Here is a 21854-nt window from a genome sequence, read left to right on the forward strand (position 1 = left end):
AAACCACCTGTAAACTCTAAAGTGCTTGATAGATAAAAGGCATTTGTTATTTATGAAATCTTAAGAAAATTAGATAGTCTCCAGGAACTTATTATAGTAATAACTATTCTTTTTACTACTCGCGTACACCTCTAAGATTTAAATCACTTAGCTTTGGTATAGACCTTTGTTAAATCGTGAATTATAACAAATTATAACAAATAATCTCTTACATGTCTTTGGAAACATGTTTATGATGTGCTGGTAATTATACAACAGTGACTCTCTCGGGTGAAAAAGCCCCAATTTGTAGCATTTGCTCTTTATCATGATGCAGATATTCCCTAATCATAGCCAATTTCAAGTCATTGACATGACATCACTGAACCCAAAATTGGGAAGAAATGTGTACAAATTGGCTCTCATGTGTCCACGAGCCAACTTCAGCTCACACCAAACTAAGATGCATCAGTTTTTAGATGCATAGGCATACAGAGGCCGTAATTAATCATGGAAACTTTTAGACTATTTCAATTTTATAGACATTTAAGATTATTGCAATGTTTCTGAAAGCCAGGGGACTGAAGTCAGACCTGGATTCTAATTATGACCCTGTGTTTACTAGCTCTATGACCTTGGGCAAGTCAGAATATCTTTAAGCCTCAGTTTCTTTATCAGTAAAATAGGCACAGTAATAATATCTACCTCAGAAGAGGGAATCTGGTGCCTGGTGCAGACCCCTGGTTGAAAAGGGAGGAAAGGATTGCTTTATAAGGCTAGTGGCTATTGTCATCAACCTTGCATGGTTCTAGTAGCATGCCAAACTGAGCTATATATTAATTTGTTTTGTTTTTTTTTTTAAGCTGACATGGGTTTTGCCAGATTATTCAATTCTCCTCTAAAGCCACTGGCAGATTTGGATCCAGTAGTTGTGACTTTTTGGTATCGGGCTCCTGAACTTCTGCTTGGTGCAAGGCATTATACAAAGGCCATTGGTAAGTTAGTCTAAAATGATTTACTGTCATAGCATCGAATTATCATAAATACCAAATGGTATAATAATAATGAAGCTGCTTTGTAAAAACCACTTTTATATCTCTTTGTAAAAGTCCTATTGTCTTCTATATTCCTAGATATTATATTCTGGTAGATTAGGATTTTTCACTTTATAGGAGAATATGGTTTTTTAAAAAGAAGAAAGCATTTTCTTTTAGGGAATCGAGTTATCAGACCCTGTTGAGTTGCTATGGAAATGATAATGTGCAAACTTTATTTTGTACGTACCTACCGTCGATCAGAAGACCTGGAGAGAGGTTTAGAATTGTTTTCTCCACAAAAAGAACAACAGAAAGCAGGCACAGTGTGGTGTGGAAGAGAGCCCCTTCTATCTGGGGAAAAGTCAGTCAGTCAGTCCTTTCCTCAACCAGAAATAATGTGACTACTTTCTGTCTCCTGCCATTGCCGTTATCAGGGTGGCGGTTTCTCCATCACAGTAGGAAATAGAGTCTGGGTGGATTAGCTGTGCCCAGCATCTTGACATTTCACTAAGTGAAAAAACAACGGAGTAAGAAAACCTGTTACAAACACACGCTCTCCAGGATTTCAAGTCTGCTCCCGAACGGAGACAGCAGAGACTTTGCTACCTGATCACTCCAGTGTCCGCGGAGGGCCCAGCTGTGAATTGGGGCAGTCAGGAAGAGAGAGCTCTCCTCAAACCATGAGATTTATTTAACTGAGATAAAAAGAGAGGATAGAGAAGGGTAGATAGCCCTGTCACTGTGGTGAGCTAGTTCTCTAAGGTACCGAAATCTGCCAGGTGTATTTCTTGAAATTTTCCTTTTGTTGAATTTTCCATTTACTGGTATTAGACTAATATCATTTTGTTTTTGTTTTTTTTTTTTTACTACCTTTAGCTGCTTTGGTTAAGTTCCATTGAATAAAGGCACTACAAGTATAAAATTATTAAAAATAGATGAGCACAAGCCTTTCTCTGTTAAATTTATTTAAAAAAAACCTGATGGCATGCAAAGAACTACAAAGGTAGTTCCTATGTTTGAAAAGATTAGACCGCTAATTAACCTATTTGTGGGTAAAAGGAGAAACAAAGATTAAACCGTAGTGATGTCCTCGTTCATCCGGAGATCTGGTTTCTGCAAAACTCTGACACCTAGCATATATTTATACTTTGTCCAAGGATTGAGATGCCAGGACAGTGCTGGAATCTTGTAATACTTTATAAGTATTGCTGAAAGATTTTGTTAAATTCGTGAAAAAGCCTATGAGTGTTTGACAGTAGGGCAGTGGGAGACCGACCCTCGACCCTTCTGCTAGCAGCTGAGCCCAGAGTAAGGCCGCATTCAGAGGCTGCCGAGGCCAGGCTACCGGCATCGGGGCGGACCATGGCAGCTGTGTGGAGGCTGCAGAAAGGGGAACTACACAAGCAGACGGAAGGAATGGAGTGCTCTCAGAATGAGGGGTTAAAATCAGAGCGTGACTCTACTTACATTCCAGTGAGTGATTTTCACTGAGGAGCTGTATCTTTGCAACTTTTAGAATTGTCTGCTTGTTCTGTTAGATCTCTCAGTTGAGAACAGTAAAGTCTCTTAGACAATCTCAGAAGGCACCAGGGGATAGGAAGAGACTGAAAATGCGCCAGAGAAAGGGTCTGTCAGCTGGGAAGTAACAGGCGGTGCTTCAGAGCAGAATTGATGACGAGATAACCCAGGGCACAGGGCAGCGAGTAGAGGACATGGTAACAGTAGAAATCCACATGTGCTGGTCTCCTACCAAGCTCCATACAGTCTTTATCTAGAAGGGAGGTTTCCAGTAAGAAAAGGCACATTCAGCCAAAACCTTCCGTTGAACTAAATGACTCCCTACCAAAGTCTGTCCTACTCTCAGAGATTCTTACAGAGCAAATCCATGGTAGTAAGTCCCATCTTTGATATGTGCCATTATATGATTCTGTGTATGTGGTCCCCACACTTTGACAGCCCACACTTTGAGAAGCGCAGTTCTGTGAATATTTTCTGATTAACTGTTCTACTATTGAAATAAAACTAGATGTTTTGGGGGGAAATAAAGATAATTGGGTATGAATTGGAAATCAACTATGTTTCCTATTTCCTCAGGGCAAGGACAACTGAAATTGAATTTAAACCAGTTTGCAACTTACAGATAAAGATAAAAATATAATCACTAATTTCCAAGTTTAGTCAAGTTGCAATTATCCGTTCTGGATAGAGATTAGGAAAAAAGACACAGAAAAAGAATAATCCCCAAATCAGTTATTTTTAGGCTTCAGATATATTCATAGCAGACATTATAAATATAATATGTACACATTCACTCGTTCTTACTCTCCTCCATACCTGGTTCATGTCAGAAATGAGTATTATTTCTAGTCAGAGCATATAAAAGAAGAGTTTGATGATTTGGTATCAGTGAAATTTTATGGAGTAACATTGAGAGAGGGAGGGGAGTGACAGCGTTTGTGCGTGCGTGTGTGTGTGTGTGTGTGTGTGTGTGTCTAGAGGGAGGGAGGGAGAAACAAGTCATTGACAGAGGAATGAGAGCTGAGAAATGGTGTAGATGATACAAGAGCCAGATGACCATTTAAAATTAGAGGCTAATATGAAGCAAGAAAGCCTAGAACTTAACATTACCTGTTACACTGAGGTTCCTTCTCTTAGCAGTTCTCAGGGAATCTAGATCCTGGCTTCTGTCCTTTAAATGGAAGGCAAACCAGGAACTGGCATGACCAGGAACATGCAGTACCAGCCCCAGTTGACTGCATAGTAGAAGCAGCCAGCAGGAAGAGAGATGGGACTGTGTCAGAGGCAAGAGTGACAACAACATGATGCGGGAGAGAGAAAAGAATTTAAAAGTAGACACTGAAGAGTATTGTTGCTCTATTCTTTCATGATGGATGTTTGTGATGACCCTTCTGAGTCATTAAGAAAGATTTTATTTTATAGCCTCTTAAGATTGCAGGTAATGGTGTAATAAAAAACAATTATTGAAGGGATATGTTTCCATTATCCAGAAGACTACATTACGTGAAAGGAAGCCACTCCTGAATGGAGTCAGCTATGTAAGACATTACTCTATGTTTTTTTTTCATTTGGCAGTTTGTTTTATGAAATAGCATACCAATGTTAATTCTAGCTAATGGATATAATTAGACTTTTTTCTTATTTAGCTTGTTTACAGAATGTGATTCCCACATTTAGTAGGCTACTAAACACTGCTTTTCTATACTATACCGTGGTCTGTGTGTTATTTATTTATTGTTTTAGGTTTTTATTTATTTATTTGACAGACAGATGTGAGAGCAGGAACACAAGCAGGGGGAGTGGGAAAGGGAGAAGCAGGCTCCCCGCCGAGCAGGGAGCCCGACGCGGGGCTCAGTCCCAGGACCCTGGGATCATGACCTGAGCCAAAGGCAGATGCTTAACAACTGAGCCACCCAGGCGCCCCCGTGCATTATTTTTTTTAAACTATTAAATAGCATTTATTTAAGTGGGCAAGTGTGAATATATATCTTACAAAAATTAATTCACCTGTACATTTGGCAAAACGTGAATATAATATTATAGTCAGAATCGAAATTACAGTTTTTCAACGTGTAAAATCCAAATAGAATAATCTATAACTGGTGATTTAAAATACTTAATAAAACTTTTAACTTTTAACTTTGTCTTGGAGTGTCGGAGGATTGGAGCAGCTTAATCCAAGTGAATATATTCAAATAACACCGAGCTCTACGGGTGTCATGCTGTACCTGTAGGTACTTGTATTTATCAGCTTTTAGACCTTACAATTTGTTGAAAAAATGGAAGTTGGTAGCCTTGCATACAAAAGTTGAGTTTTTCCAAATCATTTTATATGGTCTATACTGTCTGTCTATTCTCACAAATCAGAAATTATGCTCTATCATTATGCATTTGATTGCTTTAAAGGAATGTATCCCTATACATGATGATGGTATTGTTTTATTCTGTCATGAGTATTTAACCCTGCATTAAATTAGAATTGAATGCTTCAGTGACTACATTATTAATAGTGGTTAGAAAGGCTTTTGCCTAAATATAAATTCATTGCTTGCTAAGTTGAGTTTCCCAAGTATATCTTCATTAGGAAATATATAAGTAAATGTTTTTTATTTGGCATTTAATCTGTTATGTGATGATACAGCTATTTCATGTCATATATATATGTTTTCTTAATATAGTTGTCAGACTTTGTATATTCCATCACTGAAAAGTATTTTTATATGTAGGTTGTGATTATACTCAGGAATTATAACCCAAGAACTATAATAAATGTGTATAAAAACTTGTTTTTCTTCCTTCATAGATATATGGGCAATAGGTTGCATATTTGCTGAATTGTTGACTTCAGAACCTATTTTTCACTGTCGTCAGGAAGATATAAAAACAAGCAATCCCTTTCATCATGATCAACTAGATCGGATATTTAGTGTCATGGGGTTTCCTGCAGGTAATTTATTTTTCTTTCCAAAATAGTATTGGAGTCATATTTCAAAATAATTCCTTTTCAAAAGCATATTTTGAGTATTTTTATGTATATTTTTAAGCTAACATAAGTAGATTTTTTTATATAAGTAACCTTATTTTCTATAACAATATTCAATATTTTTTTGTAAGATAAAGATTGGGAAGATATTAGAAAGATGCCAGAATACCCCACACTTCAGAAAGACTTTAGAAGAACAACGTAAGTAATTTCATATTAAATATAAGTAGTAACTTCAATGGGAATATTTAAATTAATCCTTTTAAAAACCAGATATAGATTAGTATTTAAGCCAGAAATTTAGATTTTAATATATTAATTATGCTTATGATTTAAAGACAATATCCCAGATGTTGGTAACGTACACGTGAGGCTTAGGCTGTAGTATTTTACAAACTTTTAAGAATTTTAAGGGTCAATATAGTGTTTAAACGTCTCTCCTATTTTAGCATGATGAGGGCTGAGTTCAAGGCTGCAACTGTGATTTTATCTTTATCTGAATAATGACTAGTGACCGAAATGCTGGGTTAGGCAACCAGGAAGGATAGCAGAAGGATGAATGCATGGCCCAGAAGCTGAGTAAAACACACTGGTGGTATATTGAACAGAAATGAAAGAATAAGGGTGACACCGTGAGAGGAGTTTGTTATAAATGCACACGCCTAGAGGAAAAAAGGCGAAAGAGGTTCTCTTTCGGGCAACTTAACTGGAAAATTTCAGGACAGGATGGCTGTAGGAACAAAAGCAGACATGATAAAGAGAAGTAGGAAACGGCACTCATTTTTGGCCCCTCTTGTACACAGTCCCTGGTGGAGTGTTTTTCTTCTATCTGTCTCCTAAAGATAACACTCATATTGCTCAAGGTTCTGTCTTGGGCTCTCTTCTCACTCTAGACGTTTTCCCTGGGCAGTTTCTCTGATTTTAATGGCGACAATTTACCATTGATTATGCTGATAACTCCCAGTTTATGCATCCGAGTAGGATCTCTTTTCCAAGTTTCAGACCCACTTGTCTAATTGCCTTATGGAATCCCAACTTGAATGTTCCATAAATACTTCAAGTTACATGTCCAAAATTGAACTCATCATCTATCCTCCCACACTGTCCTCCCGCTGTATTTCCTATCTTAGGAAATGACTCCATGATTCACCCAGTTGTTCAAGCCCAAGACCTGAGATATCCCTGATCCTTCTCTTATCCCATTCTCTCCCATTTCACCTTGTGGGGTCCAAACAGTTAGTAAGTCTAGGCAGACTTACTAACTGTTTTTCTCTCCATCTACTCTGCCACTATTACAGTCCAGACCACCTACTATTTCTCTCCATCTACTCTGCCACTATTACAGTCCAGACCACCATCTCTCACTTAGGATCCTGCAGTGGCCTTCCAAGTGGTATTGCTACCTCCAGTCTTTATTCCAACTCACTGTCTATACTGCAGTCATTGCCAAAAGCAAATTGGATCATGTTGGTTTCCTAGTTGCTCTTAAATCACCACTGCCCTCAATTCTTTAGGATGGCTTATGGAGCTTTGGCTTATACATCACCAAATTCATCTACTAAGCCACTGTCCACTTTGTATTCTATAGTCTGGACATCATGAATTTCTTTAAGAATCTGAAAAACCCAGAGCTTTTTTTGACCTCTGGGTTTTTATATATGCTGTTCCTTCAGTCTAGGATGTACTTTCCTCCCACTCATTTTAACTCCTCAGATTAACTCCCATTTTTCCTTTCTACTTATCCTTTAGGTCTTGGCTTAGGCATCACTTGCCTGCGGAGGTCTCCCTTGACCTTCTAGGTCTGAGTTAGGTCGTCCCCCTCAGTTCTCCTGTAGCCTCCTTGCTGCTTCTCTCCGCACTGATGACTTTGCACTACAGTTTGCTTTTGAATGCTTCTCTGCCTTTCCCTCTAGATAGTATGGGTTATGTCTACTCTGTACACCATTATATGTATCCCCAGGGCCTGGTACATAGTACATGCTCATTAGTTACTTGTCAAATGGTATTAATGAAAGTGGTACAAGTAATTGAAGACACGGTAATAGTGTAAAAGAGAAAATTAATGTAAGCACTTAACATTTATTTTAGTGTTTAAAGACCAAAGGAAAATTTTCACATAAAATGATAGTGTTTACAGTAACCAGAAATAAAAGGAGAGAGGTTTTAAAAGATAAATGAAATTCAGTTGGAAAAGTAATAGGAAAAGCTCAGTGATAAGAGCCCATATGTCTTATGCAAATGGTTCTACCCCTGTGAAAGCAGGCTACTGATACAAAAGATGAAAGGACTGTATTAAAAATTAGCTAAATCTAATAGAGTACATACAAGTCACTAAAGTAAAATATAATTTAAAAATTTCAGAAAACATGATGTGAAATGACATAAAAGGTAAAATAACTTGCTTTCATTGTATCAGATGAAAAGGACCAAAAAAATTACTCTTTAGTGAATTGGGAAGGATAGTGAATAGAAGTTTCTGTAATCTTCCCAGAGCTCTTATTAGCTCAGTAGAAGGCAAGGTGAAAGTAGAATTAAAAGGAAATCTCTAAGTTGACTTTAAAATTGAATGTTCCAATAAGCATGGTCCAATATTATGATAGAAATAAATAACTTAGAATCTGGAGTTAACCCAAGAAATCAGTTGATTTAACATGAAGACCAAAGACATATATGTGGACAAACTCCATTTCTATATAAACTTTAAAATTTCTTCCCATTAACAAACTTAGTGGCTACCTTGCTAATAAAAATGTTCCTGGTATTGGGGGAAAAGATGTAAAAAAAAAAAAAATTTTTTTTTTAAGATTTTATTTTTAATCAACCTCTGTACCCATCTGTGGAGCTTGAACTTAATAACCCTGAGATCAAGAGTCACATGCTCTACTGACTGAGCCAGCCAGGCACTCCGAGGCAATTTTAAATGAATACACATGGCAAAGATTTTTTAAATGAACATACCTAGTGTTGGCAAGGGTACGATAAAATGGGCACTCTCCCTTGTATGCGACTGCTGAGCACAATGTTTCCCAAACTTTAACGTACATATGAATCACCTGGAGACCTTGTTAAAAATGCAGGCTCTCGGGGGCCCATACTGCTGAGCTGAGGGCCAGCTTTGTGTAGCAAGGTTCTAGAGCACATTAAAATGGCTTTGAAATGTACATATCCTTTGACCTAATAAATCCAAGAATTTATCCTATGGAAGCAGTCAGAGCAGCCACAAATGGCTCACTACGTCCTTACTATGTGTCAGACGTGGTGCTAAGCCCTGACCTACATTTTCTCATACGGTCCTCACAACAACTCTGTAAGATAGGTATGATTATAATCCTCAGTTTCCAGAGGAGGAACCTGAGGCTTTCATAGGGGTTAACGAACTACCCAAGATCACACAGCTGGTAAATGCCAGGAGTCAGGGTCTAGAAGGGGTCCCTGATTCTCACCTGCTGTGCAGCATTGTCTCCCTACCGTGCGGATCAGATGAACCTACAAGGACCCATATTTCTTAACTATTGTGAAACAAACGACATCAGTAACAGTAGGAATATACAACCACTGCAAATTAGTAGTTTAGGTAGTGTTAGACAAGGAAAAATGTTTATGAAACATTATTATTATTAAGTGAAAAGAGGTAGGACAGTTTGTATAGTATGATCCCAATTTTATAAAAACAAAACAAAAACCCCTCTGTGTTTGTATCATACATAGATACATAGCAAAAATGCCAAAGGAAAATTAGCAAAATCTCAACAGTGTTTGGGTGCTTTGTTTTGTTTTTTTTTTTTAATCACTGAGTGGCTGGACTCTGAGTGATTTCAGTTTTCTTCTCTATACTTTTCTGTATTCTCTAAATTTTCTACCATAAACATATATATTACTTATTTTTTGGCCTTTTTAATGTGAAATATTTCATATATAGGAAAGAACATATGATGAAAACACGATACGTAGTCTTTTTAGAATAATAAAACAAATACTCCTCTACTCACCCTTCAACATAAGAAATAGAACATTACTAAGATTACTGAAGTGCTCTGTGTACCCTGCCTTCCGGTTCATGTCCCTCCCAATGGGTCAACATGGTTCTGAATTTGTATTTATCATCCCACATTTTTTATTCTGGTTTTGCTACAGATGTATGTATCTCTCAGTGGATTATTGTTTCAGTTTAATATATCTTTGAACTTTTTATAAATTATAGTCTGCTTTTATTTGCTTTTATTCCCCACTCAACCTCTGTATTCATTTTTACTATTGTGTAACTTTCCATTCTGTGAATATATAACAATGTAGCCATTCTTTAATTGATAGACATTTGTGTTGCTTACAGTTTTTTTTTTTACTACAGAAATGCTGCTAAGAACATTCTTGTTCATGTATCCTGTGATATACCTGCACAAAGGAATCTCGTAGAGTACCTACCTAGGAAAGGAATTGCTAGATTTTAGGTTGTTCACATTTTCAACTCTAATGGTTAATGTATAATTGTTTTCCAAAGCCGTTGTAACAATAGAAACTCTTGCGCAGGGTGTTTAACAATTCCTACTTCTTCACACATTTGCCAGTATTCGGTTATGTGTTCTTTTATTAAGCAGAAAAAACAATGGCCTAAACATGTATCTTATAGGAAAACCAATCTGGGAGCTTTCCATTAAAAAATACAGATTGTGTAAACTGTACTTCAGTAATAAACATTTTATGGGGAAAAAAATGTGTGAGTGTTCCCAGTGATGTGTGATTGTCATGTCCTCTTGCAGGTACGCCAACAGTAGCCTCATAAAGTACATGGAGAAACACAAGGTCAAGCCTGACAGCAAAGTGTTCCTCTTGGTAGGTGCCTCTCTTCCAGACGGGGACGTTGGATCTGTGGCACAGGCCACCTTGTCCCGTTCACCATGAGATTGTCCTAGCTATTCCTCCTCTTCAGAAAGAAAAGAAATTGGTGGATGCTGAGGCAAAATGAAATATTTTTCTTTTGAGATGTCACCCTTGACTTCTAGACTTAATTTTTTCCAATGATTTATCAGCAGGGAAGAAAAGTTAAACTTTTGAAGGGCTTTAACGCTACTGATTTCTGCCAATTTCACATCAATGTGTGTAGTGTACTAATAGCGCGATGAGCTCTACAAAATGGCATTGATATTAATCCTGCTAGACATTTATACAAAAGTCAAAACATTGATTTATAAGCAATCTTTCCATGTGCTATCAGTTTCTCATGTGTTACTCTAGCTTCAGAAACTCCTTACTATGGATCCAACCAAGAGAATTACCTCGGAGCAGGCTCTGCAGGATCCCTATTTTCAGGAGGACCCCTTGCCAACATTAGAGTATGTATCCTACATTTTCTGTGTCCTTTGCTCCAGGTTGAGGGTGTCGGATGGTGGCTGAAAGTAAGAGAAACACTTTACTGCAGTGTTACTGAAGTTCTCCATTAATACTACCTTGGAGAAAAAGTACTCAAGAAAAAGGGCCTGTATTGGGAAACAGGCAAAGCTATAGAGAGGTGTGAATGAAACAAGTATTTTAGGAATGACCATTATTCAGTATTACAGAAAAAAACTAAAGCTGAGAACAGGTGGGACTTTTAGATCAGTCAGCCAGATGAGTTTATACAATTAGTATAAAACTTAGACAACAAATTTTTGGGGGGGGGGCGGGGGCGAGGGGCAGAGGGAGAAAGAGAATGTTAAGTAGGCTCCACGCCCAGCGTGGTGGGAGCCCAATGCAGGGCTCATCTCATGTCCCTGAGATCATGACCTGAGCCGAAATGAAGAGTTGGATGCTTAACTGACTGCACCACCCAGGCATACCACAAATTCTTTTCTTATTTGCTTGAATTAAGTTGTCTTGGGAGGCATCCAGCAAATATTAGCTATAGAGGAAGAGTGGAAAATATGTTAAGGAAAAAAAGTGGAATCTTAAGTTAACATTTAAGGTCAATGATATTGTAGATTTTAGGTCATGATGTATATTCTTTTTTTTTTTTTAATGATTTTGTAGTGTGTTTGCTGGCTGCCAGATTCCATACCCCAAACGGGAATTCCTTAATGAAGATGAACCTGAAGAGAAAGGCGACAAGGTATAAGCTAGGGTACACTCCACTTCCAGAGAGTAAGGGAGGCAAAAAGAGAATTTAGGGAAGTATGATGTACTGATTCCTACGTATTTAACTGCCTTTAATTAAGTATGTATTGACGTAACTGCAGATGTACTTTGCAATTTGAAATATAATAAGTTTACAGATAAATGAACTTCTGATTTCTTTTAGAGCCCATTTTATTCCAGGATTCTTTTCTTTTTTTTTTTTTTAAAGATTTTATTTATTTATTTGAGAGAGAGAGAAAGAGCGTGAGAGGGGAGAAGGGTCAGAGGGAGAAGCAGGCTCCCCGCTGAGCCGGGAGCCCGTGTGGGGCTCGATTCCAGGACTCCGGGATCATGACCCGAGCCGAAGGCAGTCGCTTAACCAGCTGAGCCACCCAGGCGCCCCATTCCAGGATTCTTAATTGTTGCATTTTGTTTGTTCGGTGTCAACACCATCACTTTATAGCAGCCTGCTTTCAAAGCATCTTTCTCTTCTTTGCCTGTAATTGGATATATCAGGCCCTCCCCGTATCCCTCTACTTCTCCAAACTCCTGATGGAGACCAGGACCGCTGGGTCCGTGCGTGCAGAACGACTTCCTGGGTGCCGCGTGCTCTCCAGCGGGCTGTCTGCGACTGGGCTGGAGGATGACTGCGCAATCTTAAATGAACCCCAGAGAATGAAACCTGTTCAGGACTCAGTACTCGGACCCCTGGGGATGCTGCATGCCCCGGCTGTAGTCACTGCCGTGTCCCACCTAGGTCGCTCTCCAGCTCGGTCGCAGTCACGTGTGCATATCCAGTAATCGAAGTAATGTCCTGTTACAAAGGAAAAGAAAAAGAAAGCACTGTCCTGTTAATGTAGTTTCATACCGAGTTTGCCTTTTGGTTTTTCTTCCAAGAATCAGCAGCAGCAGCAGAACCAACATCAGCAGCCCACAGCGCCCCCGCAGCAGGCGGCGGCCCCCCCGCAGGCGCCCCCGCCGCAGCAGAACAGCACCCAGACCAACGGGACTGCGGGCGGGGCGGGCGCCGGGGCCGGGGCCGCGGGGGCCGGCCTGCAGCACAGTCAGGACGCGGGCCTCAACCAGGTGCCTCCGAACAAGAAGCCCCGCCTGGGGCCTTCGGGCGCAAACTCGGGCGGGCCTGTTATGCCGTCAGATTATCAGGTACGGCCCTCGCTTTTGTTCTTGCTAGCGGCCATACGTTTTATGAAATGGGAAGTAGGATTTTTTTTTTTTTTAAGAGAGAACGAGCGAGAGCTAGAACACGAGCAGCGGGGAGGGGCAGAGGGAGAGGAAGAAGCAGACGCCAGGCTGAGCAGGGAGCCCCACGAGGGGCTCGATCCCAGGACCCCCCAGAATCATGACCTGAGCTGAAGGCTGACGCTCAACCGACTGAACCACCCAGGCGCCCCAGAAATCAATTTTATAATAGAGCCTTTTAGACTTAAGTAGTACTTGACTCTAAAGTTTGTACAAATGGTACAATCTTATTTCTAGGTCATTATATGAAAATGAAGATTGTGGCCATATTTCATGTAATTGCAAAACATTTCATTTCTTGACTTGTTTTTCCGGACTTCGTGAGGAGGGAAGGTGAGGCAGGCATCTCCCCCCTCAAAGAAGATTTCTCATATTACCCTTCCAGCTGCCTGTCAGCTTTGGGTCAGAAAAAGATAACAGATAAGCAACTGAAAGAGAGCGGAGCAGCGGCTTATTTTGGACAAAATAAGCTGCATACTTGAGAAAGATTTGCTGTCATCGAGAGGAAATAGTCAGTAGCCATGAAAACATAGAAAGGGATTAAGCTTGAGACTTTTCAGAAATCACTGTTAAATCTCATTGTAAGTATTTTTGAGACTAGAAAATACTTTTTATTATTAAGATAAAAAAAAAAAACCCTACAATTGTGTGGTATCTGTCTAAATGTGGTGTCTCTCTTGATGGGCTGGGGGCTCCCCGAGTGTGGGGTGGGGATGGGTGGAAGCTGGTGGTCCAGGCGGTGAAAGGGTAACAAAGGAGATAGAAGTTTACTGAATACAGTGCAAGAGAGCAGTGGGCAGGACCACAGAGGAGAGGCCGTGTGCCAGGAGGCTGAGGGTGGGGGCTGTAGTTAAAGCGGGAAGGGGAGGAGGTATGATGACTATGGAATTCTCCCTTTTTGGGTGACTGTGCCTGGTTGTAAGTAGCCCGTTGGTCAGCTAGGGCCTGTGGATATCTTGAGGTGGGTCCCCTGAGGGGGCTGTGTTCAGCAGCCAGGAGGTCGCTGTGGGCTCTTTTGCCTTGATCAAGTTTTGTTGCTCAAGCCTATTGTCTAAAAGCGGCCTCTACAGGTTGTACTACTAATTTGGGAAACTAAAGGGAAAAAAGTCTAAGGATTATTAGTATTTGGGGAGAGAGAGGTAAAAATACCTGTGAAAACCATAGGGAATACTGCAAACAAAACAAAACAAAACCCCACAAAACCTCATTTTCTTTCTTTTTTTTTTTTAAGCTCTCATTTTCAAGGAAAGTAACCAGCTAAGATCTAAGAAAGGGGGGGAACACCCTTAAAACTTGTAGATGTAGATCCTCAGGGTGCTGGTGGAAGAGGAGCAAGACGATGGAGATAATAGAAAACAAAATCACAGGCAAGGGAGTCATAAACTCACTGATGAGGAACGGGAATCAAGAGAAACATTAACGAGAAAGACATAATAAGTAGCTGCCTCAGCTGGCTTTACATTTGGAATATATCTGCAGACGAATGTGTTTTCGCACAACCTCTTCTCTGAAAACTTCTCTTGGAAGAGTCCCTGCAAGCAGAGGAGTACACAATAGTACTTCCATTGGTTCTGCTGGCGAAAAAACAAAACTCCACAGAGTAAATGTGAAGATCGAATTGGCTTTATTAAATGATCTGTGAATTGGGCAGCACCCCATCTAGCAAGCAGAGGGGAGCTCCCAGGAGTTGTGCAGAATGGAAGGTTTTTATAGGAAGGAGGGCAGGGCAAGAAAGTTATTAGCAAAAGAGAAGAAAAGATTGTTCCAGGCTGGGTCACTTTCCCTTATGGGGGAAGAACAGAGGTCTGAGTGTGCGAATTACCTCATCTTCCTTTGGGGGAATGGAAAGGGCCCAGGTGGCAGACTCTTTGGCAACCATCAGAAAATTTCCTGACTGACCTGGTAAACTACATTTCTGGGGAAAGTTGAAACTGCAGTTAGATTAGGTATTAAGCTCTGGGTTGGTGACTTGGCCTAAGTGACACCATTTGGTGCCTGTGGTTTTCTTCTCTAAACACAATGAAACTAATCAAGGGCTTCATTTTGATCTACTAAAAACAGCTTGCTATTTGGGTAGTAGTCATGAACATTATTTGAATTTTATTATAAATTCCTTTCCCCCTCCCCGACTGTAGTTTAGTTTATTCCTATTATGTGAGCACCAGACCTCTATTATATACTGGTTCATCTTTGTGTCTCTGATTTTATTATATTAACCTGAGTATAGTCCATTATGGACAGATTACCTTCCTACTGTATTCCTTTCAAATCCAAGAATTCTTCAAAATGTTTCTTTGTCCCGTACTGTGCTATCTACTTAAAAATAAAACAGCGTATCTATGGAATTGGTAGATATTTCAGCTACTTAGTTGGAGAGATCAGCATGACGTGGGGGTGGGAGAACCCCATTGCACCTACCTGCGACTCACATTTCAACATGTTTGTTCTTTGCCTAGAGTGGAGGAACTCTCGTGCTGAATTTAATCTGCAAAAGTAAAATAATCATAGCCAGCGTAGCAATTGTAGGTCATGTGAGTGGCAAGAATATGTTTTTCATAATAAACTTAAAAATAAAACATGTGAATTTGGAAGCCCGAAAGGCTTCTTACACTAACACATCTAGTGTCATGAGCACGCCACGAAGGCACAAACACAGTTCCGTCTTGCCACATGTTGGCTTTATTCAATCATAAAGCAAGATTAACATTATAAAGCAGGTGCAGGGTTCCAAACTCAGTGACTTTTCACCACATGATTAACTTGGCTCCTTACACGGCACACAGAGCAGAACACAAGCCAAGTCACACAACAAACGACGTAGCATAAGGGGTAGGAAGTTATCGAACCAGATGAGAAGTCAGTCTGTGGGCGCAGAGTTGAGATAAGGCCTCAGTCTGGTCCCGGTCAGCTCTCAGCACTTCGTGCTTTGGATGTTCAAGCAGCGAAGGATCTCAGTTCTGTTCAGAGATCAGTCGGGCAGAGCCTTTGGCTACAGGTGCCTTTTTGAAGTGGTCAGACATAGAAGGGTCAGTGTCTGAGGAGTGGGACAGTTTGCTGCAAAAATTCTCCCTTTTTAAAGGGATTTAATCAGTCTTGGGCCCCTGCCAACCTCCTCTGCATCCGCTGATAATCAGGTGTCATCTGCTGGTGCTGGTCTCGGCAATATCTGAGGTGTCATCTGAGGTGTCATCTGCTGGTGCTGGTCTCGGCAATATCTGGGAGTTACAGTCCCTTAGCTCCTGTGTCATTGCTTGACACAGGCCCCTGCTTGACATGAGTGACTCCATCTTGCTCTCTGCAACTAGCCAGAGTTCTGTAATGGGGAAGGAGCTAAGCAGAGCTGTTTTTCACCGAGACTATCTTATGGCCCTGCTGTCTTAGACCAGATGTTGCAAGTTCAGTTTGGCAGCCTTTGCACATTGAGTAGGGGGCACCCTGCTGATTTGTCCTTCCTTAAACCCCCGGTGCCACCTCAAGGTCATTTACATTTTTTACTCCAAGTAATGGTTTTATTAGTAAGATCTTTCCCACTTTGCTCACGGGAAAAACCAGCCTTCCGAGCTTAGCTGAAGACCCTGGTTCCAGCTCTGCTTATCTCTAACTAGGCACCATGTTCTTATTCTATAGATGATTTTTTAAACATATTTTTCATATTTGCCCTTGGTACCATGAAGATGAATGTTTCATTTAAGGTAATAAAAAAACATTGAATTGAAGTACATTTGTCTCTGCTTTCTCTTGAGGGCATTTTCATGTATGAACATTTTTTTCATTCTAAGTGTTACCTGAGGTTTATACAGCACACTTACTGCCACCTCACCCCGCCTACCCTGCCTTGCTTTGTCGTATCGGAACCTCCACCTCTGAAAATTCTCTTCTCTAGAAATGACTTCTTAATCATCGCTTTGTTATTTATAATGAGGAAATTAACAGCACATCCGTATACATTACGAATACCACTAATTCAGTGCCACATTGAGCGTTCTTGTTTGCAAATCTCAGTTACACACAGAACAACTAAGCAGAGTTAGTCAGTACCAAGAGCAGGGGGCCGGCCTACATTTCCCTTCTGCCTTTCTTTGCCACTGCGGCGTATGCCCCCAAAGAAATCCAGCCAAACTTCATGCCTGCCAAAACATGTCACAGTGGTGGCAGGTCGTGGTTCCAAGTACGCAAAATGTATTGACGAGCTCACATCAGCTGTCCGCTACTGTCACTCTGAACCAGGAGCCTCTGAAAATGGTTCCTGCACCCCATCCTGTCGTGATGAACACCCTCAGCTGTTCTCTGCCTCCCCCAGTGATTCCCTTTTTCCCTTTCCTTCCCCCAGCACTCCAGTTCTCGCCTGAATTACCAAAGCAGTGTTCAGGGGTCCTCTCAGTCCCAGAGCACACTCGGCTACTCGTCCTCGTCCCAGCAGAGTGCACAGTACCACCCGTCTCACCAGGGCCACCGCTACTGACCGCCGCGGCCCAGAGCCCAGACTCCAGCAATATGATGTCCGCATTGGAAAGAACCAAAAAATGCAAACGATGATGCCGTTTAAAACTCGTCCACTTAGGAGGAAGACTCCATCCTGAGCATTTTGCAGGACTGACTGATGTCTCTTCTTTATGGGCTTAAAGAAGATTTTTGTGAAGTTTCCCCAACACCCTTTCCCTGCATGTGTTCCATTGTGACTTTGATCCAGAGTCTGATCTAATCCCAGCACTTAACTTCTGTAACCTTCAGCATTTTTTGGAAGGATTTCCTGGTGCACCTTTCTCATGCTGTAGCAATCACTATGATTTATCTTTTCAAAGCTCTTTTAATAGGATTTTAATGTTTTAGACACAGGACTCCAGTGGTGTATAGTTTTATACTTCATGAACTGATCTAGCAACACAGGTAAAAATGCACCTTTTAAAGCACTACGTTGTTTTCACAGAATATGACTGTTTTGCTCATGGAAGTCTTAAACAGAAATTGTTACTGTCCCAAAGTACTTTACTATTACGTTTTTATTTATCTAGTTTCAGGGAAGGTCTAAAAAAAGACGAATCGTGGGACAGAGGGAACTTACAACCAAAAACAGCCTAGATCTTTACAGTTACTATGCTTTATGCTACGAAGAACTGAAGTATGTGCTAGTTTTTATATAATCAGTCATTCATACGGAATGTAGTTCCCAGAATCACCTTGTTCTGAAGAGTATTCAGTACTTAAGAATTCTCATTTTAACCTTCATGTAGCTAAGTCTACCTTAAAAAGGGTTTCAAGAGCTTTGATGAACTGCAGCCCTCTGGTGCCCCATACCAGAAAGCAGAAGAGAGTATTAACTGCACTAGGGTTTCTTTAAGGAGTAATGTTGATCAAAGGATGTGTTACTTACCTTTGAAGGAAAAGCTTTTAGCGTGTATTGTATATAAAGTTGGCTTCTCTAAAGAACTGTTGGTTTCTTCACGTCGGGGTTAGCTTGAGTAACTTTCTTACATAATCAAGAGTACTCAAATAGAAGCCTGCAAATTAATTTGCAAATTAATCTGCTTTTAAAATAAAGAGCAGTGTTCTGCATTCATATTTGCATTAGACATAGAGTGACTATTTTTAAAGCATGTTAAAAATTTAGGTTTTATTCATGTTTCAAGTATGTATTATGTATGCATAATTTTGCTGTTGTTACTGAAACTTAGTTCTATCAAGGATCTTTTCATTGCACTGAATGCTTTCTTTGCCCCTAGGAGAAAACTTAATAATTGTGCCTAAAAAACTATGGGCAGATAGTATACACGACTATACTAGATAAAGTGCATATTTGCATTTCCACGATCTATGAATTAGAGGTTGAGTTCTTTCTTAGCCAGTGAAAGGAGCCCCTCACTCCCCAGAGTCACAGGAAATGTAAAGACTTAGATCTCCCATTGTAGTGTAAGGGGCAAGAAATTTGTGTTCCTCTGAATGCTACTAGCAGCACCAGCCTTGTTTTAAATGTTTTCTTGAGCTAGAAGAAATAGCTGATTGTTGTATATGCAAGTTATATGCATTTTTTAAAAACTATTCTTTGTGAACTTATCTACCTGGTTATGATACTCTGGGTCCATACACAAGCAAAATAAGATTTTAGACAGAAGCCAGTATACATTTTGCACTATTAATGTGATACTGTAGCCAGCAAGGACCTTCCTGATCTCAGTATAATAATGCTTATTAATAATAAAAGCTATATAGTGACACTCATGAACATCGAAGATGAAACAGTCGGCATTGCTCCATTGGAAGGAATTTCTGATCGTCTCAATGGTAATTCACCCCTTCCGTTTGTTTTTTTTTTTAAATGGGAAATTAATAGCCCTTTGCATAACGTAGCTACCTGTATAAAGTTCTATCCTGTGTCCTGAAGCCTCACTGTCCAGAGTTACGGGTCATCAGATGCTCCCTGCACCCTCACGTGCCCAGTGCCAGGCTGGCCGGAAGACTCAAAGGGCAAGACACACTTCCTGTCCTTAAGGAGCTTAGGATCCATTCCATTGACAGTAAGTTCTCCTGGGATGAGAGGAGTGGCTTATAAGAGTATGAAGGTCCTTTGGTTTACTTCTAAACTCACTTGGATAGACTTATTATTCCAGATTCTGCTGTGTGAGAAACAGTGTTATCCAGAGGTTTCTATCTACCTTAGAGAAAGCCAGTGATTAACTATCACAACAGGCATTAGTGCGGATCTGAAATGTTCACAGCAGCCTTCAGCAACAGTTGGGTGGCCCTTATAAGCAGAACGCACTCCTTAAGTGGTTGTGGGAGATTACAATGAAAACAGAAGCTCTGTTGCTGCCTTTGGGGGGCACTTACATTTAATAAGAGGAAAGCCCACCTATGTGCATAGACCAAAATACCATGCCCCTGAGTACTTTATAAGCAACTTTGATACACTATTCTTGTGATATGTGCTTATATAATCACAGAACTACCCTGCTTTCCTTGAAGATAGCTAATTTTATTGGCAGAACTGATAGAGAAACCATGAGGGGATTTCATCCGTTTTTCCTAGTCCACGGTGTTCTCCAGGATACAGCCAGATATCCCCATTATTCTGGTCACTGTGCTGGTACTGGCCCTTTTCTTCTTCTTCTTGCCTCGGAGTTGGGGATGCCCAGTTGGGCCCAGCACCCTTGAAATAATTTTGGCTCATGATTCCCTTTTCCCTGTGAAGGGGAACAAAGTCTTTAACCTTCTTTTGGACCCTAAACTGTGGGACCTCGAGGGAGATCTGTGAAGCTTTTTGAGGTTAAAATTTACCTTTGTGGTCCCCAAATGACCTCATTCCTCTCTGAAAACATATTACTGTCTTGTTCCCTGAGAATGCAGGAAGGGCCCCCACCCCCTCAGCCCATGAGAACACCCAAACCAAGGGAGGTTATTTGAAAGGAAGGAGGGAATACAAGTGAAGGTTCTCTGCCCTCCATATTACAAATCACTTTTCGAATTAGCTTTCTGGTGAGGTGTGTGTTTGAGAAAAGGGATTCTAGAGTTTCAGGGGAGCTGAGCTCAAGGGGAAGGTAGCCTGGTGGCAGGGCTGTTACTATGAGGCTGAAGCAATCCTTGTGATAAAAGTAGATCGTGCAGTAACTTACGAAAACCAAGGGCATGTATATTTTTATATCTGTGTGTTTTTAAAACTTTAGTACTTAGAACTTTGGCCTTCTGCACTACTCTTTCGCTCTTCTAAACATAATTTACATTGAAGAATGGAAAGGGACGACGTTTACCTACATGTTCACTGCCTCACTCCTGGTGAAGCAACTGCTGGGTGTATACCTCTGAAATGATGCTGTTTTCTCTGCTCAAGGGAAAAGGAAACATCGTCGGACAATAAGATTTGCAGCTTAATCTGCTTTGAATAAAATGATGTGGCAGAAACTATACAATGAAGGAAGAATTCTATGAAAATTGCAAATCCTGAACTCTCTGGTGATATCTTTCTAGGGAGTGGAGAAAGGCAATAAAATAGCAGTTAACCTAAAGGAGGCTCGAAGGATTCAAGTATAAGTAATATTTTATATCAAACATAGCAGTTTAGGCCCCCATCATCTTCAAGAGTAGTCACAGATATCATATAAAGCAATGTTCATTGTTTTAGGATTTTTAAAAAAATGTGTTGTACCTAAGGCCATACTTACTCTTCTATGCTATCACTGCAAAGGAGTGATATGTATGTATTATATGAAAAAAACCCTTAATGCACTGTTATCTCCTAAATATTTAGTAAATTAATACTATTTAATTTTTTTAAAGATTTGTCTGTGTAGACACTAAAAGTATTACACAAAATCTGGACTGAAGATGTCCTTTTTAACAACAATTTAAAGTACTTTTTATATATGTTATGTAGTAAATCCTTTCTAAACTGCCTAGTTTGTAATTCCCATAATTCCTATTTGTGAAGTGTACCTGTCTTTGTCTCTTCTTTCAGCCATTTTCTGCACGCACCCCTCTTTCTATGATGATAGAGATGACCGTGTATGCTTCCCCCACTCTGGCGCGAGGCGTGCGCTCAGAGCCGGCTGCCCCTCAGCGAGGCGCGCTCCGTGGGGGGCAGGAGAGCAGCTACTTTGGAGCCCGAGTGTTTCCCCGCTTTTGAGTTGTCCTGACATCCTTCCTGAAATGACTGTTAAAACTAAAATAAATTACATTGCATTTATTTTATATTCTTGGTTGTAATAAAATTTAATTGACTTTGTTCCTCTGTGGATTTTTTTAAGTCTAGAAAAACTCCTGTTAATACGTTTTAGTGTCAAAATTTTATCTGCATGCCTAGAAGCTTTTCAGATAACACTTGTCCTGCAGAGATGCAAAGTCTCCCTGCGAGTTGCAATATGCTGTTTTATTCAGGATGCTTCTGATGTCACAAAACCACGGACACACTGCTTACATATACCTCAGAGGCAAAATGACAGTTTTAAAAACGTTTCTTGGGAAAACATCCTTTCTATAAGAAAATGAAGATTAGAATGATA

At 40.2% G+C, this 21854-nt stretch overlaps 1 protein-coding gene across 8 annotated transcripts in view; it reads left to right on the plus strand.

Moving 5' to 3' along the window:
- Positions 1-21574, plus strand: part of CDK19 (cyclin dependent kinase 19) — a 171079-nt gene extending 149505 nt beyond the window's left edge. For all 8 annotated transcript variants that reach the window (XM_032408069.1, XM_032408072.1, XM_032408066.1 and 5 more), the window contains 8 exons: positions 843-974; positions 5338-5481; positions 5649-5718; positions 10275-10347; positions 10750-10847; positions 11521-11599; positions 12502-12768; positions 17195-21574. In XM_032408069.1, the coding sequence (XP_032263960.1) occupies positions 843-974; positions 5338-5481; positions 5649-5718; positions 10275-10347; positions 10750-10847; positions 11521-11599; positions 12502-12768; positions 17195-17326 (995 nt within the window). In that variant the 3' untranslated portion in view covers positions 17327-21574. The remainder of the gene's footprint in view (positions 1-842; positions 975-5337; positions 5482-5648; positions 5719-10274; positions 10348-10749; positions 10848-11520; positions 11600-12501; positions 12769-17194) is intronic.
- Positions 21575-21854: the final 280 nt, after the last annotated feature.

Source organism: Phoca vitulina, unplaced genomic scaffold, assembly GCF_004348235.1.
Source record: "Phoca vitulina isolate PV1807 unplaced genomic scaffold, GSC_HSeal_1.0 scaffold9, whole genome shotgun sequence".
In the NCBI taxonomy this organism is placed as follows: domain Eukaryota; kingdom Metazoa; phylum Chordata; class Mammalia; order Carnivora; family Phocidae; genus Phoca; species Phoca vitulina.